General features: G+C 44.6%; 4 protein-coding genes across 4 annotated transcripts; 3 read left to right on the top strand and 1 right to left on the bottom strand.

The window, feature by feature from the left end:
• Positions 1 to 78: 78 nt before the first annotated feature.
• Positions 79 to 1,983, top strand: SERLADRAFT_441879 (uncharacterized protein; the record flags this gene model as incomplete). The annotated part of the gene is made up of 10 exons (XM_007322438.1): positions 79 to 317; positions 368 to 394; positions 442 to 510; positions 559 to 752; positions 814 to 970; positions 1,020 to 1,072; positions 1,135 to 1,224; positions 1,276 to 1,443; positions 1,501 to 1,667; positions 1,732 to 1,983. 10 exons carry the CDS (start codon positions 79 to 81, stop codon positions 1,981 to 1,983), a joined length of 1,416 nt encoding a protein of 471 aa, XP_007322500.1.
• A 1,570-nt stretch (positions 1,984 to 3,553) lies between these two features.
• Positions 3,554 to 4,798, top strand: cyc6 (putative terpene cyclase; the record flags this gene model as incomplete). Its single annotated transcript, XM_007322437.1, has 5 exons — positions 3,554 to 3,734; positions 3,799 to 3,837; positions 3,902 to 4,076; positions 4,133 to 4,415; positions 4,475 to 4,798. 5 exons carry the CDS (start codon positions 3,554 to 3,556, stop codon positions 4,796 to 4,798), a joined length of 1,002 nt encoding a protein of 333 aa, XP_007322499.1.
• Positions 4,799 to 5,387: 589 nt separating this feature from the next.
• On the top strand, positions 5,388 to 8,034 carry SERLADRAFT_476797 (uncharacterized protein; the record flags this gene model as incomplete). Its single annotated transcript, XM_007322436.1, is given in 11 exon segments — positions 5,388 to 5,792; positions 5,848 to 5,874; positions 5,924 to 5,992; positions 6,045 to 6,238; positions 6,295 to 6,457; positions 6,516 to 6,571; positions 6,626 to 6,709; positions 6,760 to 6,927; positions 6,990 to 7,177; positions 7,230 to 7,643; positions 7,662 to 8,034. The coding sequence occupies 10 exon segments, from the start codon at positions 5,560 to 5,562 to the stop codon at positions 7,464 to 7,466; spliced, it is 1,419 nt and encodes a 472-aa protein (XP_007322498.1).
• Positions 8,035 to 12,655: 4,621 nt separating this feature from the next.
• On the bottom strand, positions 12,656 to 13,878 carry SERLADRAFT_441875 (uncharacterized protein; the record flags this gene model as incomplete). Its single annotated transcript, XM_007322435.1, has 7 exons — positions 12,656 to 12,853; positions 12,918 to 12,977; positions 13,032 to 13,126; positions 13,182 to 13,240; positions 13,287 to 13,414; positions 13,480 to 13,752; positions 13,831 to 13,878. 7 exons carry the CDS (start codon positions 13,876 to 13,878, stop codon positions 12,656 to 12,658), a joined length of 861 nt encoding a protein of 286 aa, XP_007322497.1.
• Positions 13,879 to 18,254: the final 4,376 nt, after the last annotated feature.

Raw genomic sequence — 18,254 nt, 5'->3', positions numbered from 1 at the left:
ACTATTTCACTGCATTCTTATATAAACATAACGTTCAATACTCGCAATGTGAACGACTCCAGTTCCCATTCTCTGGTAATGTGGGGAAAAGTAGTTCTTGTGCTTATTGCCCTGCCGTCTCTTCTGTTGAAAGCTGTCGCAGATTCTCCACTTATATATTCAACGTCGGGACAGACCGTCAAGCTACAAAAGCGACCTTCTCCAATTTCCAGCAACGAAGGGTGGGAATCTCGGGCTAGGAATCTGAGAAACGCAGTTTTAGCTAAGTATGGAGGTACAACGTCACAACCTTCCAGGAGGAGTTCGGGGACAGACTTGTGAGATCTCTGAGGCTTCTTGGGGTGTAGTACTTACAAAATCTCCTTAGGGTTGGAAATCAGGGGGATGATATTAGGTCGTTTTTCGTGTATTTTCTGTAGAACCGTCCTAATCTCCCTCCAGCTACTTCGCATCACTCGCTATTGGCACCCCACCCGCTTTATTCGATGTGACACTTGATACTGGCTCATCGTGCGTATCGGCCACTTCTGTTTTCTCACCAACTCAACTTCGAACCAGTCTCCTTTGGGTGAATGCCACGCCTTGCGATATCGACGGTACACAAGTTGTGCCCTATAACACTGCGCTGTCGTCGACATCACAGAATCTGTCGGATCCTTTCTCTAGTTCATATGGTAGCGGGACTGTCTCTGGGATGTATGCTCAAGACACTGTACAAATGGCAGGATTTGCAGTCGAAAAGCAAATGTTTGGTTCGTATAATTCATACTATTATGACCTGTACGTATGTTTAACTCATTTTGAAAACGACAGGTATAGTCAATTCTACTTCAGTACGTTTAGCAAACTGTCCCGTTTCTGGGCTTGTTGGGCTCGGATGGCAACAGCCAGGTGATCCAATGCCATTCTGGCAAACTCTGGCAGATAGCGGCGTCTGGGATTCACCCGTCATGGCTTTTCAAATTTCTCAGTGAGTTGGCTTGGTATCCACCGTCAAAAGCTACACCGGTATTTTGCAGTTATCCCCCAAGCGCGAGTAATGTAACTAGGCCAGGAGGTACTTTCACGATGGGTACGACGATGTTAAGTTTCAAATGGAGATACCCATTCATCGTTCATTCTCCGTGCTCCTAGGTTTTCTCAACGACAGTTTATATGTCGGTAATATTGATTATCAGCCAATCTTGGATAATCTGGCTCCATATTGGGCTTTGCCTATTACATGTGCGTTCATTTGACCTTTCATATTGCGCTTCTGAGCGGAAGATTTGTAAGCCATTACCGTGCAAAATACTTCGATTGAGATTCCTACCGGCTCAGCCTATGGCGCCATCGATACTGGGACGAGCCTTGTTGTAGGCCCAAGTGCACAAATTCAAGCCATTTATGCACAAATTCCAGGTTCGCAGCCCTGTGTAGGACTAGAAGGTTTCTATAGTTATCGTACGACCGTGTCCTTATTTTACCTCGGCCTTACTGATGACTTTACACCAACCCTAGCATGTGATACTCAAGTGAACGTGTCGATTTCCTTTGGGGGACCGAGTTGGTTTATAAATTCTTCTGATTTCCGATACGCTTACATCGATTCGAACGGCTCGTCATGTCTTGGTGCATTTTACGAGGTCACCAGCTCAACCCCTTGGGTCATAGGCGATACATTCCTCGTATGTTTACTCTCCAGCGACTTGGTTTCTGATAAACATTTTGTTGCTGACTTTATCCTCATAGAAAAGTGTATACTCTGTGTTTCGCTATAGCCCTCCTTCTGTCGGTTTTGCGACGCTGTCAGAAACAGTTCTTGCGTTAAATGGTGCGAATGGATCTGCGCCCACGCCCAGCGTTGGTCCTGTTCTAACCTCGGTGACTGCGAGCGCTAGTGTGGCCAATGAGACCAGCACTAGTGCAGCATGGAGATTACGTCCGTTCTTCGTATATTCTTTGGTGTTAGCTGCTGTCTCCGGGACCATTACTCTGATTTAAATTTGGATCTCTTTGGATAACATGTCGAGTCCACCGGATCTGGACTGTATTTATTTTACTAACAGACGAAGGCACTGGGATAATGACTCTACGGACTCACGGTAGATTCCTTGTAGACGCTGACTGGATTATTATATCACTGATCATCGAATATCGAAAGCTGTTGGGGTGGTGGTATATAGCACACCGTATAAGGCGTCCCCACTTGAAAGTAAAAGACGCTCTTTGGCGGCTTCTCTTCGTCCCGAGTCACGCCGTCCCGACCAGGTAGCGTCTGACCAGCGCCTGAAAGGCTTCACTGGATAATGCATTATCGGCTGCCACTTCAAGCGCTATGGTTAATTCAAACTCAAGAAAGCTGATTTCTTCACCATTTTACCTAAAGTGCTTGGACGGATTCTGATCCATCATCAATCAGATACCACCGGCGAAAATACCGGCGAGAGAATGGCTACGAGGCGAGAACAGAAGCCAGTTTAGTGTTCCTGCTTTACGTACGGCTCCACACCCGGTGCAGGTATCATTCATCATGATCAGCTCCCTTCCTTAATAAGTGCACCCCAAGCTGTCAAAGAGCGTCACTGGAACGTACATTTTTTACTATTCCTATGGTGGCCACGGATATGCGGGATGATAAGGCGTCGTCACCAGCATTGAAAGAGACGTGAAGACACGTTTTGAGTTCTCGAGTATAAATAACGTTCTTCTACGAAGACGCATTAGTACATGCATGACTTGCGCATTAACCATTAACCACTGATACCGGTGTGAGTAACGCATTCTTCTACAAAGACGCCTTGGTACGTGCATGACTTGCGCATTAACCATTAACCACCGGTACGCTGTAAGTAATGGGTGTCAAGCTCGTAAGGATGTGACTGGAATCTTCACGGATGCTTTGTCATCATTTCATCATTTATCTTGGTGGTTTGCCATTGACAGGAAACTTGATTTATCTTTTTTGGTAAAGTTGAACAAGGGAAAGTTCATGCTTTATAGATACGGATACAGCATTCGAACGGTCCGTGATGACCGAGGGCTTTGTTTGAAATATGGAAAGCCATAGATCTCATTTGTTGACCCAATAACCGTTGACAGTTTCGCAGATGTGGGGGTCCTCCGAACTGTACATTCTGTGGAGCTGTCGCGCCAAAATCCATCGAGAATATCTGGTCATATGTCTACTGTAGTTTTGAGACGTTAAGCCCGCTTTATATGTGAGAATGGAGTGATCTCGCATGTTCGTATACCCCGTGTGGTACGACCACTACCGGCCTACGATTACCCGAGCATGAAACAACTATAGGCCTCAAGTGCCAACCAATGAGTTATCTCTATAGTAAAGTAGCAGAGTTAGATATCGCCTAGACTGGATGATTTTGAGAAGCTGTATTTCCCAAGCAGCGCAAATGAAGGACATATGGTAATCTCCCTAAATTTACGGGCGGACATCTGCATCTGGTACTGAAAAGAAAGTCCAGATAGGATAAAACGAACTGGGGGATGAGATTGGGATACCAACATTATCAGCCCATACCATTTTGTAATATTCAACACACCTTTCATCACGATGCCAAATGTTGATCAGAAGTCGGAGCGTTTTCGCATTCCGGACACTCTGGTAGAATGGCCTTGGCAGCGAGAAATTAACCCTCTTTATGAAGAGGTGAAAGCGGAATCGTCGGCGTGGGTAGAGAGTTTCCATGCCTTTGATGGAAAAACGCAAAAGGCTTTCAATGCCTGCGACTTTAGTGAGCAGCATCCTTCCTGATATACATATACAAGTCAGCACATTGACGGTAATTCTGTTTCAAGATCTTTGCGCTGCGCTCGTGTACCCGAAGTTTGATAAAGGTCTGTTTCGTCGCCAACAAGTTCCTATAAACAGTAACCGAAGAGCCTTCTCTCTTCCATACAGAAAGGCTGCGCACTTGTGCTGATGTCATGAACTTCGCCTTCGCATTTGATGCGTACTCTGATGCTGAAGATGAAAATGGCGTTCAAGCGCAACGAGATATTATCATGGATGCCTTGAGAAACCCAAACAAACCTCGTCCTAGCGGCGAATGCCTTCTCGGTGAAATGGCTCGCCAGTAAGGGACTAGACGTACTTCTTCTTGGCATCATTTTAACTTGCTGGTTGTCACAGAATGTGGGCTCGCGCAATCCAGACCGCATCTCATCATGCACAAGTTCGATTCGTGGAAACCATGGACGTGTACACGACCGCAGTTGTTCAAGAAGCGGAAGATAGACGGCTTGGTAAAATCCGTGGCATCGAGGACTACCTTACTGTTCGGAGGGGTACAGCGGGAGCGTACCCTTTCTTTGCTCTCCTTGAGCTGGATACCGATATAGACGAAAACTTGCTCAATCACGAGGCTGTGCTAGAGTTAGAGCGGCTGGCTGTTGATTTCATCATTCTGGGTAATGTAAGGTTTCGCACCAAAGATATCGATTAGCTCCTATACCTCAGTGTTTTTACCAACAGGATATGGTGTCCTACATCGTGGAACGGGACACGGGACATCGGGTACATAATATTGTCACGAATGTTATGCACGAGATGCATTCCGATATCCACGGCGCCATGCACTGGATTGAGATGCGACACGCCAGTCTTGTTGAACGGTATATGAAAACAATGAAGCGCGTGCCATTGGCAGGTCCGGAACTAGAACGTTATGTCTGGGGGGTCGGAAATTGGGTCAGAGCAATTGATTGTTGGTACTTTGAGAGTGAACGCTACTTTGGCAAACATGGTTTGCAGATTCAGAAGGAACGGTGGGTCGACCTGCATTTCTGTAGGGAGTAGGCCAGCATTCTTGAAATCGTCATTTCGTTGTATGATCGTGTGACAATTGATACATGATGTTTCCTTGGCGTGGCATACGCATTATTCCACTGGTGGCAACGGTGAAAGTGTCCATAAGTCTGACCTGAGTGTTTGTTACATACATGTCGGTGGCCTGGCGTTGTAAGCCTGTACCATGCACTCGACAGGAACAGTAAGGTGGAATACCCTATGTGTCGGATTCGGCGTAATGAGACATGACAATGCTGTAAGCGAAATATATGCGTGAGACCTTGGAGCAGATATCAATTCCTGTGACATTTGATGATATAAACACGACAGAAATTTCAACGTCACCTAAAGTCAACCTTTTTGCTTCAATAAAAGTGCTATACCCGCAACACAGATATGTGCGGTAGCGGTAGTGCTTAGAAAGAGGGCCAGACGGTTATCGTGTCCAATTGTTGATTGATCACTTGATTGTTTTTGCTATTGATCTGTGACGTGTGACAACCTATACAAGGGAAGTAAGTTCGTGGGTATAGGTATTACCCGCAGGTGCCGCAGCCAGGTGTCGTTATGAACTGCGCATAGGGCTCCGCAGTGTCTTGTCCAAGTAAAAGGCTATTCCACCGCCCATTTCGCAGGTCGACTAAAGGTGTTATCCCTCCAGGCTTATATACCCTCCAATCCCACCGTCGCTGCCTTCTCTGCCCGCATTTTCCTGCTTATACTCTTGCTTCCCTATTTACCGTCTGGGCCACTTCAATCACAGGCTCAAAATGCTGCCTTCGTTATCCCTTGTATCAGTAATCTTACTATCTTTCTCATGGGAGGCTTTCGGGGCACCTCGACCATCTGCATCGTCTGGTGGACTATCAATTCCTATTGTAAGACGAACCCGTGCAGCTCGCAACGCAACAGAATGGGCGATGCATGCCAAGAAGCAAAGGCAAGCACTCGCAGCAAAGTATAGTCGATCTTCCCAACAGAAGAGAAGTACTGGAATGAACCTGTAAGCAGAATTCATTTGCTGGGCATATCAGGCAGCCGCTAATCTCTGTCATTAGCATCGTCGACCAGGACTATGACTCTTCGTGCGTATATCGTAGATCTTTCTCCCATTCCATTAACATACTATTGCAGTTATTTTGGGTCTCTTGCAATTGGAACCCCTCCTGTCTCATTCGATATTATACTAGACACTGGCTCATCGTAAGCGGTCTTGTTGTAATCCAGGAACTCCGAGAGTAACGGGTCACTTCAGTGATCTTTGGGTAGCTAGCGCAGCCTGTGGAGCAGCTTGTACGAAGAGTAATACCTTCAATGCTGCAAGTTCATCAAGTTTTAAAAACTTGTCGCAATCTTTTGTTATTCAATATGGCGAGGGCGAAGCTGAAGGTACCCTCGGACAAGATATCGTTCAAATGGCTGGATTCTCTGTTAACAACCAGGTGTTTGGTTAGTCAAACCATCTCCCTTTTATATCGTCGTACTCACTACTATCAAACATAAAGCTGTCGTTGATGCCGTGTCACAAAATCTTCTCACTAGTCCAGTATCTGGTTTGATGGGTCTTGCGTGGCAGTCTATAGCACAGTCGGGCGCAACTCCATTTTGGCAAACGCTGGCCAGTAGTAACTCTTGGGATTCGCCGCTCATGTCCTTTCAATTAACACGGTACGATAATCAAACTGAATTTGTGCTTATGTATACGATATCAATCGTTGTTATACAGCTTTCTCAACGCAACTAATCCCCAGAGTTTGGAACCCGGAGGAGTCTTCACAATGGGTAAAATTACTGTTTTCTCCCTTTTTCTTCCTCTGACTTATCATTATCACGTAGGATACACTAATCAGAGTCTATACACTGGTTCAATTGACTATCAAAATGTCATTTCATCTTCATGGTGGCTTCTGCCTCTCAAAAGTTAGTCTTTCTTAAACACTATATGCAAGGAGAATTCTGACGTCTCGTAGCTGTCACTGTTCAAGGTACCTCTATCAATACCAACTCCGCCTATGCTGCTATCGACACTGGCACAACCAACGTTGGTGGACCATCAGACTCCATTGCATCCATTTATGCACAAATACCAGGCTCCGCCGCGATTACGTCTGACAATTATCAAGGTTACTATAGCTATCGTGAGTATAACGTATTGACTCAATTGGACCTGAATGCGGACTGAGCATTTTGACATATCCAGCGTGTAATACCGTTGTTGACGTGTCCCTGAACTTTGGTGGTAACACCTGGGCCATCAGTCCCGCGGATTTCCAGTATACGCAGCTCGAAGGTAGTACTACTGAGTGTATCGGTGCGTTCTTTGTGGCGGAAAGCGGTAGCGGTAATTCCGATGGCTCTCCCTCTTGGATAATAGGCGACACTTTCCTTGTGAGTCTGACAACTGCGGCATCATTAATAAAAGCTAACGATACCATGGTAGAAAAACGTCTACTCTGTTTTCCGCTATAACCCTGCATCTGTTGGGTTTGCTGCGCTCTCCGAAACGGCTCTCGCGATGAACGGAGTGAATGCCGCTGCCCCAACGCCAACTATAGGGTCTGTTTCTGCGTCTGCCACCGCCGAAGGCGATCGCACCTCTAGCGCAGCATTGCCCAAACATTCATTTAGCACACTTACTGTCATCATCAGCACTGTTGTCTTCGTTTTATCGCTATAGGTAGTTGTTCCAATCTCATCTGATATTATTTAGGATAGCAATGCTGTGTGTCGGATTACGCATGGAAATACGGGGTGACGGACCATACTGACGAACTGTTATGTTAATATTTATATTAGGAGCAGTAAAGCTCGTGTAATTTATGTTACAGGACAGGCAGGCTGGACTGTTCGTGTTCGAACTTTTGAAAAATAATATTGTAAGAAAGCGTGAGTGTTTTAGAAGTAATTGGGAAGCGATAGTGCTTGAAAGAAGTACAGTCGGATAGTATGGAAGAGACTGCCAGGCGGTACGAAGGCGCCAGAGATCTGTGTAGAACAATAGCATTATTTCGCACGACTGAGCAAGTGAATGAGGGCATCTGCATGACTGTCAATGGCAATGCCTGGCTTAGGGGCATTGCAGTGCACTTTTTTGTACTACTGCGGCCCCTCTTGCATTTAACGTATATTATATGATAGGGGTTCCAAGGAACAGCCTTAGACTCGCTGAAGCGCTGAAGGGCTTGCCACTGGCAGTGTCAATGATAAGCTCGGTGCCAGTGACACACTGTTGCAGCACCGTCTGTGATTAGCAAGGTTGATAGATCATAGTATAATAGAGATCGTGACGTACTAGTACACAGTGACTATTGTAGAAATTATATTACATAAGCGAACATCGGAGCTTCGGGGGCAGCCGACACATGTCCGGCCGTGCAAACACTCACGACATGCCACTTTCAGCCACATATGACATTTGCCCCACGCAGGTTCACAGCCCACCGTAATGATTGCACAGTATGGTGACATTTTACTGTATACAATAATACACGATGATACATGTACATAACACCATATCTCAATATGAATGAAACATATCTAGCAGTATGGTCAGACAATTCTGTACTGCAACTGCACAATATGGTTCCTGGAAATCATCCTGGGTAGTATGGTTTCTGTGTACCATATCTATACAATTGGTTTGGTACTCCCTGACCATATCTAGCAGTATGGTCAGACAATTCTGTACTGCAATTGCACAATATGGTTCCTGGAAATCATCCTGGGTAATATGGTTTCTGTGTACATATCTATACAATTGGTTTGGTATTATTGCACAATTGCACAGTTGCAAAACCACGTGTAAGGACCATTTTACCTTTTTCTTATCTTCTCTATGTCTTGGTTCTCGAACACTTTTCCCATTACACCTCTGGCTCTAGGGCTAGAGGTATTGTTTGCTATCTTACTTCTCATAGCCCTCATAGGCTTTCTTAACCACCGCTACCACTTTATATCACAGATCAAAGACTGGTCACTCCCAGCCAGCCAGCATGATGGGTAGGGACTGGTAGTAGGCATCTCGCCAACCAGCTCCAACCCCCATCAAGGCCTGGATATACTAATAAACACTTTGATCAGGATCGTACCTCATCATGAGGATACGGTTCCTGAACATGCGTGACAAACATCTATTATTAGTACAATTCTCTCACCTGCTGATTAATCAAGTTAAAGTCGTACGATAGTTGTTCCCTTTTTCTTATTGGACAATTTATTCCTCAGACCACTTTTCATCTATTCTCCTTTTAGTCTAAAGGAACGGACAGTTAGCTATATAAACCCTACATATTGCATGTATAGCTCTTTAGTTTTCTATTACTGAGTTTACCCGCTTTACTCCTCAACCAAAACCCTTGAGTTTACTCCCAAGTCCTCTACTTGCTATATTTACTAGCGTCTGTCAACCTCAAAGCTCATTGAACCTCTTACTCCCTGCAAGTGCAGTAGGAGACAGGTTCTGTTTTAGTTATAGTTTATTGTTGCCTCACACTACGTGGTAGTTGCATGGAACCACATTTTTTGGTTAGCTTGCAAGGCTCACATGGTTTTTTGTGTCGGACCACAGTGTGGCACAGTGAAATGAGACTCGAGGGTTCAAATCCTCGCTCTGTTTTTGTTTTGATATAATTTTGTTCACACAATATTGCCATATTGAATACTAGCAAGCTCTTTGTTTCAAATCAGTGATTTGCACAATTTCTTTGGTTTGCATGAAGTTAGCCTGTAGGAAAATTGTTTTGACTATGTAGCTGTTCTATAACTAGTCTGACTCTGATGATTCTGAAGGTGTGGCTCCTCTGGGAGAGGAGTAGCTAATAGGATTGTGACGAGAATAATGTGTGGCAAAACTTGCACTAGTGCCCGATTCCAACCCAAAAACTTCCTTGTCTTCGCCATCCTTCTCAGTAAGAGTGTGCAATTTATCCACTGCACAACCAATAAACTGGCGCAATAATGTTTTTTGGGCTTCTGTGTTCTTGCTTTTGTAGGAGTAGAGCATGTCGATATTTATTCTGAAATCCTGCATTGCCTCATATAGAAAGTAGCGCAAGCGTGGCGGAATCACTTGGTCCTTTAAACTCTCCTTGTTGTTCCCTTCAGCGTCTGTGGCTCGCAGACATTTCCACAAGTAGAAGTCAAATAGGGCAGTGTCCTCTGGACATCCACAATGGAGATAATTGGCCACACGTTCCACTTGATTAACTTTCAACCTGTTGACTTGTTGAACATGAGGTGTCCCTGAAATGACATATTTCAATCTCATCTCACTTGCAATGGAGTCGGTTTTGTCGTTGTCTTGGTGGAAGAGACATATGATGTTCTCGCGATTGGTGGTCAGACAGTGCAGAGCAAGCTGGCGTGAGGTTCGTGCAGCTTCAGGGAAATGATCAGCACTTGCCCTAATATGTGCTCGAATGACAGGATCAATTGTCAATCCATTTGGATTTTGAAGAAATTTCTTGATCTCCAGTTGTCCTCGCCTTTCTTTTTCTACAGCATCAAATCAGTCACTGGCAGTCTTTTTTTGTTATATTATTACCATTATTACCTTCTGATGTCTCGTCCTTTTGAGGTGGGTGACTTCCTTCTTTTTGTCTGGCTTTCCTCTTTTTCTTGGGTCCTTTATCAATGTCCTCGTCGTCTCCTCCGTCAATTAAGTCTTCATTTCGTCCTCTTTTTTTCCCTGACTCTTTTTTCATCTGTTTGAGCTCTGCTTCCACCTTCGCTAACTTTGCAGCCAGATCAGCTTGTCCTCCAGACCCCTCTTCTTCAGCTAGGCCATCCTGACCTTCTGCTGGAACCTCGTGTTCCTCACCCCCTTCCTTTTGTTGAGCCTCAAGCTCCCCCTGCTCTTGTTCTGTGACCTCACAAACTGCAACTTCGCCTTCTGCGGCCTCGCATTTGGCCACACTTTCTCCCGCCCCCCCCGCTGTGTCTTCCTGCGCCTCACATTCCTTGTTGGTTTTATTGCCCTCATCATGTTCTCCTTCAATGCTTCTGGTATTTCTTTGCTGATTTTTATCGTCTAGAATAGGTAATATCATATGTTTCTACACTTTTCTTGAACATGTTCTACTTTACCTCTTTTTGCAGCCTGTAGTCTTTCTTTTGCATGGAGCTGTTCCTTTTCGAGCATTGTGAGTTCAGATTGGGCGGTGATCAAAGGGCCTTTCAAAAGGTAAGCTCGACTCTGTCAAGTCTGCAGTAATACTGATGTACCTACTCCACCACCTCTCTGTATTTTCCCTCTCTTCTTAACGATCTCTTTGATTTCAGCTTTTTTTTCGGCAATTTTCCAATCAAACTCTGCCGCTACCTTCCTCATGTCTTCGTGAGTGACCTGTTGCCTGGCTAATAGTTGTTACGCACAAAGTGCTTAACAAAGTCCGAGGGTTCGTCGAGGTTTTGTAAAGAGACTTATCCGAGGACAAGTTTGAGAATGTAGTGCAGAGTTGAGTTCTTCCAACGAGAGTTGGTCTTCTTCTGAGTAGAAGTCTTGATCTTAAGAGTCTAGCTTTGTAAGCGTAAACTGCATAGGATTGTATTGGAGAATACTACTACTGTTGCATGTGTATTTATAATGGAAAGAATCGGTGATAGGAGTTAGGTCCTATCTAGGGCAGGTCCGTCCGTTAAGGACTAAGTACTATAATAGGTAATGCAAATGCGAGAAGAACGGGAGTGTATGTGAAGGAAATGAGTCATCAGTCCAATGGTATAACCAATGAATAAAGTAAAATGAGTAGTCCTTAAATGTCCAATAGAAATCGTAACAATAGTCACCAGTAAATCAATCACTGACTATTCCTATAAATCACAGGTTCTCACCTTGGGCTTGTTCGGGAACGACAAACATTGTGAAATGTCGGGGAGGGAATGAAGGCAAGGCCTTTATCAGTTAGTCAAGCACGATCTTTTATGATAGTATGGTAGATATATTGAAACATTTTTTTTGACGATCATTGCTCATATAGTTGAGCGCCAATGTATGATAAAGGTGCATACTATACTACATACATAGATTCGTTTTTAATGTCTTTTTCTATAACAGGTACAGCAACTACTACCACTACCACTACGATTACAACATCAAATAATTGTAGTGTCACAACCACAACCACAACCACAACCAGTACAACCACCTCCACTACAAAGAATTGACAGAGGTTGGTGCAACAATTGCAGTGCAACCACATAGTCTTGCCACCACCCCTCAACAACTCAACGCCTAGGGTTGTTGACAGAGATGTTGACAATCCAGGTATCCCACATCCTGATAATGTCCATGCCCCAGATCCGGGAATAGAACCTGAAGGGTTCTTTGTGATTTCTGTGGGGCAAGAAGTTGGGGTATTTTACTCATGGTAAGTCCAGTACAGACTCATGACTTACGTGTTGGGATTGATCACTCTGGCAGGGATGATGTCTCAGTTCGTGACAACGGTGTTTCAGGAAATGTATATAAGAAGTATGGTACATTTTGAGAGGCTATTGTGAAGTACAGGCAGAACTATTTGCTAAACCGCCTGCATCCTGTTCCTAGGCCTGGAGGGCCGTCCTGGCCGAGGGATCCATATCCCCCACAAGACCCACAAGATGCAAGCTCAAAGTCTTCGAGTACAGATCTGTGGAGCGAGCTGGAGGATCTCCCGGTAGAATGTTGCCAGGTGGTTCTAGATTAATCTATATGTAATCTGTAGCATACAGGCCTGCCGCTTTCCTTCAGAAATATATCTGATGTGTCATTTAAACTTAGGAAAAGTTGCATTTTTACAATTTAGCATAGATACGGCCAATGTAGGAATGGTAGGCAATCATTCACAAATTTATTGTCATCACCACTATATCAAATGAAACTACACATTAAGACAACCCCAGCCGGCTTCTGTATTCAGAGATCAATGCATCTTTTTCTGCAAGGTCAACCTGTTGTCTAGCTAACTCAGCCTCTGCCCGTTCCTTAGACCGATTAGCTTCTGAGAGTTTTTGCGACAACTCGATGGCATCGGTTCGCCGAGCATTCTGAAGGTTGTTGATAGTGTCGGCAAATGAGTTCACAATCTGGTTAGTGTCAGCCTTGGCCTCACAACGCAAGCGAGGAGATGTGGATAAAATGGGCATTGACCTGGGGATGCTGGGCTGCTAAGAGCAGCCAGCAATTTTTTTTGTGCGAGAGACGTTCGGCCTGTCAGTAGAGCACATTAGCAAGGGGTGGTAAGTGGGCAACAAGATACCTTACATGCACAACCAGATCCTCCATGCATCTTGCAAACCGTGCAGATGCTTGTTTTGATGTCATTAAAAAGGGTCTGAGCCGTGTGGTACGTAGAATAGCTTGATATAAAAGATTTTGTCAACTACAAATTAGCACAAAATATGAATCACTCACGCCAATCACTCACACCTCTCTTTGCTCCCTCAATGCAACCATAAAGTGGGTTTTTCAGGCTGGTTTCAGCAAGTTCCTGCATAGCTACTGTTGGTCATGTCTGACCCAGTTACAGCTTCGGATTCACGAGACAGGTATGATTGCGGGGTTTCAGGCAAGGAGAGTGTTTGCTGGAAAGGATTGGGAGATTGAGGTGCGTCAAGGTGGAGTAGCACGGGATCAATATTGTGCTCCTGCGAGTGTAATATAGAAATTCAAAAGTCAGTTTGGAATCTTAAGAAAAAGAGAAAAAACTTACAGAAACTGTGGATGCAGTTTCAGGTCCTATTGGCGGCGGCGGTTGTACTGTACTGCACTGTGATACCATGCTAGGCCCTATGGCAAGCGTGGGCAAGCATTGAGTGTTGCTCGGACCTGAGGCTGGACTATCTTCATGAATTGAGGAAAGGACATCAGACATAACTACATGTTGCTCTTGGAAAGTTTCTACTACTGGAGTCCCGGTTTCAGCTTGAGGTGCATCTAATTGGGTCTGGTGGGTAGATGAGCCTCCTCCCTTGTCGGCCTGAACCTGATGTTGTATTAAATTGTTAAATACAAAATGTCAGAGTCTGTTATATTAAATAAAAAACAAGTGAGTGGAACTTACAAACTGTAGATGAATCCTCCCAGCCTTAGTGTGCTGACACAATGACATAGGCGGATGACCGGGGCATTTTCAACAGTGTCAAAGAGGTTTACCAGTATTTGAGGCAGGCATAATGAATGACCTGGCGCAAAAGATGAGCAAGGCAAAGACATGCCTCCCATCGCTATATATGAGGTCTGATGGAAATTTTCTGGGTGTGGCAGATCAGAGCTGGAGTATGGTGTAGAGAAACTATATACCTGAGGTGCCAACAGGCAGCTGAGCGAGAGTCATAGAAAACCATACTGAGTACTGATCATGAGTGGCTGATCAAACCGATTAGATCGCAATCTCAATAAGGAAAAATGGTGACACGTGGTACCAAGTTCAAATGTGCTACAATTAACACTCGCTGGACCATGAAGAGATGAAGATACGGAGATTCAACAAGTTGAGTATATCACCTCAACAAATGTTTGTGACTACACCCCCGCCCTCACCATCCCAATACGTGTCAAGTAGTACCCCCAGGCCTGCTAGTATTGCGACCATCAACTATGTCTTGAGCCCCGGTGCGACTGTTGCAACAGATTATGTAGGAATCACAAATCCTTTAGGCTTACATGCTTACTCTACTACTAACAAAACTAAGGCCCTGTGTTTGCTTGACGTGGCTTCCACTTTCACTCCAGAAAAACAATCGCGATACACTGGGGCTCCGAGAATGGTGAAGAGTCGACAATCCAAGAGGAAATGAGTGGTTGAAGACAGTGGAATGCATGATGAAAGTCAGGGCGACATCACTGACTTCAATGCTACTCAGGCTATGCTCTTTGTAGATTCACCAACCCGGCCTGTACTTGCTCAAGAATCTGGAACTCCTGGGACAAATCTTGCAAATGGCTATGAGAATTTTGCAGATCTCGCGTTGGCGGGGTGTGTTCCAATCTATCAAATCAGCTGCACAATCTTTGTTGTTCAGGGTTGGGATGCAAAGAATCAATCATGTATGGTATGTTTCTCAATTGGGCCAGGGCATACACATATAGTAACAAATATACTCTCCAAACAGGATACCTGGTACCATCTTCAAATGAAGAAGATCAGCTCAGAATGGGTCATTGTCTGCTTTTGTCCAAAAGCAAATGAATGTATGCATGTTCAGTTTCTCGAAGAGCTCGGAGAAGAATGTTTTCCCCAGGATAAAACCAGTTTTTGCTACAATGGTGAGTATGATATTTTTTGGGACTTGGCAGCATTTTATGTTGACTTGAGGACTTATTTCTATGAGATAAAGAGCCTGTGGTTTTATTCTTTCGCCAGACAGTTGACGATGACATCTCAATGAATGTTTTCTTGGTGTCACTACCTAATCAGCCAGCCATCAAAAGTCGAGCTATAGTCCGTCACACAGGGTCAAATACAGGAGAGGGACACTGGAGTTGTAGTAAAGATCACAGTAGCACATGTGTCCATGTAATGAGGGCTCGTCACCAGCTGCAAAAATTGGTGACAAGTGATTCTAACGCAAGGGACCTCAATGCTGAGAAGACAAGTCAAAATCCCGCAGAGTTGTCAGGTACGAGCCATCATGTTTATTACGGTTACTGTCAATACTCATGTCTGTATACTAAAAAACTACCCATGTCCGGACAGTGAAAGCAAAAGGACATCAAGCCATATCCTATGAATATATTCTACCACCTATCTGGGCATCAATCAATGAAGATGTAGTATATTACCCCTGCCCTCATCCTATCCAAATTGCCCCCACACTCCTTCCACTCAAAAAAAACTCATTTTGCAGCTGCTCCCGCGCTGTTGATGATGAGAACTGTTGTTAGAAAAAAACACACACACAAAAACAAACTAACACACAATCCTCCCAGATTCCACGGAAATTGTTTATGGGCTTTGCCTCCTAGAACAGTGGAGTGATCTGGTTGTTCGTGGGGTGGTACATATAACAATCCTTCAAAATAAAACCCAAAGATGTATGGGTGTGTGGTTTTGAGGAGGAGGGATAGTTGGAATGCAGAAAGATAGGGGCTTTGTGGCGAGTATAGACAAGCACTACCTTGCTAATAGTAGCACAAGGTAGGTTTGAGAATGACAATATGATGAGGTGACAAAGTTCCCAGTGATAGCAGGCTCCTGATGCACAGACTGTAGTGCTCAGAAGGACTCTAATCGAAAGGGATGACAATCACTTTCAAAAGTGACGAGTGACGATGACAGCAGTTGACAGTGGTAGCAGTGGCAAGTATTGTGACCACACTGGATCACAAGTAGCAGAGTAGTGAACTTGAGATTAGAGAAGAAGTCTGGATTTGAGTTCTTGTTGTTTTACAAGGTAAAATACAGGGGTTTATATAGTAAAAGAAAAGTAGGCTATGCACAGTATAGCTGTGCAAAAAGAATGAGAAAGAACATGAAGGAAGGAATGTACGCTGACGAATCCTGCGTAGGTAGTACAGGATAAGATTGTCAAAAAAAGGAAAAGAAAGGGATAGAACAATGAATGCTGTGAGTAATGTCACAGGTTTGTACAGCCATAAAGTAAAGTCCAATAGCAAAAAGAGAGCAGGAAAATCATGATGTCATGGGAAGATGCAGAAAATAAAGTGTAAAGCAAAACACTATCAGTATAAACAGTTCCTTTATTGTCAGTCAGGCATTCTAAAAAATATGTGTCCATAAAAATGATTCAAAAATCAAAAATAATCGCACTGTAAATGAATGTTCTGCTGAGAAAAAAGAAACTGGAGCCACCGGTCCACCACCTAGTCCAAATCCAACAGTTCCATGGCCTTACCAATGGACTGGTTGTGTTGGACCACCTGGTCAAACAAGGGAGGGAGAGGAGTAGTCCCAATTTGGAACAAGTGAGTCCCAGGCAGCGTGTGGTAGGTGTAGCTGTAGCGAAGACGATGGACAAAAGATAAGTGTACCCAAGTGAATGGGACAGCAATGAACATGGGTGATGCAAGGGGATGAACCTTCTCCAGCTCAAAAACTACCCACCCACGCTCCAACCAGGCAAGACGAGCGACTGATGCTTCGATAGTATATGATGGCAGATCGATGTCATGAAGATGGACCTGTTGCCCTATTTGGACCGGCCGCCGGGGCTTTGCTGATATCAGCAGTGGCACGTGGTAGTCAACGGATCGGCAATGGAAGTGGATAGGAAGTGGTGACATCAGATATGGTGGGGGAGCAAAGAAGATGAGGAGGAGGAGGCTGGAGGTGACAAGGAGGTGAACTAAAATGGGGATCCAGAAACGACCGTCGGGTGAGAATAAAAACGAGAGTAAGGGACCCATGGTGGGGCTAGGCAAAGGAAGGGAAGTGAAGGAAACGACAAAAGCAAGGGCGCAATGCAATGTGTAGCCAGTGGTGACGCAAAAATTTGCTGAAATGCCGAAATGCGGAAAGTACCAAATGGAAAAGCAAAGGTGAGTGTGACTGGATTGCCCAATAGAAGTGGTGCTGATTAGCCACAAGTTCCAAAAAGGCAATATTAATTACTATTCCACGTGGCACTGTGCCTGTGTGGCGCAAAGGCGAGTCTTTTTGAATATTTGCTTCATTATTGACACCTGTCCATGCTACCAATCAACTTTGGTGCATAACAGCGCGAGCTACTCAGCTCTGCGAGACAAAGAGCAACAGTCATGCACTATCTACAAGCTGACTGGTGCCCTTACTTCTACTATTGAAGTACAGCCATGTCCATCCTGTCCACGGCGTTTCATTGGGCCAGATTTATAAGAATCAGGCCTTTTCAATTTCAATAATCATTTGGTCTTCACACATGACCTCCTTGACGAATACACAAGTGCATTCACATCGTCAGAAACTCCATTTGTCGCATTTGTGGCTGTTGTGAGCCGTCAATATGAGAACTACGGTTCTCTGCATCCTTTTGTGTTGGAGGATACATTTAGAGCAGTATGGTTTACTTATGTACAACTTCAATGGTTCGACAACGACATGAAATGCCCAAAGTGTGGGCCTTTACCATGTGAAACAATCTGGGACAGCATCACGCTGGCCTTCAGCCAAAAACACCTTCTTTCCTCCCTTCACCCGCCTACAGTAGCCCAAGATAATTCCCTGCAACGAGAATCAATGCGTTATCAATATGGTCAGCAAGCTATAGTAGATCATAAAACATGTGGCGACTTGCGCCGTATCATATCCAGCTGCTTCTCGCGTTCAAAGTCCAGCCCAAAATCTTTGCCCGGCTTCAAACGGTTAACACGGCACTAGCACAACTATTCCTTTCTCACTTTGGTTCTCTGTCCTTGAAGGGCTACCCCCCAAGCGTGTGCCAAAATTCTTTTATGTAGGCAAGTATTCATATTGTTATTTTGTCTGCCGAAGCGGTTTGTTCTACTTTTTGCATGGATAATAGCTTGCTGCGGAAGAATCTATCTTGA

Source organism: Serpula lacrymans, assembly GCF_000218685.1.
Source record: "Serpula lacrymans var. lacrymans S7.9 unplaced genomic scaffold SERLAscaffold_13, whole genome shotgun sequence".
In the NCBI taxonomy this organism is placed as follows: Eukaryota; Fungi; Basidiomycota; class Agaricomycetes; order Boletales; family Serpulaceae; genus Serpula; species Serpula lacrymans.
The sequence above is the reverse complement of the archived record's forward strand: the minus strand, read 5'-3'. Positions and strand labels throughout refer to the sequence as shown.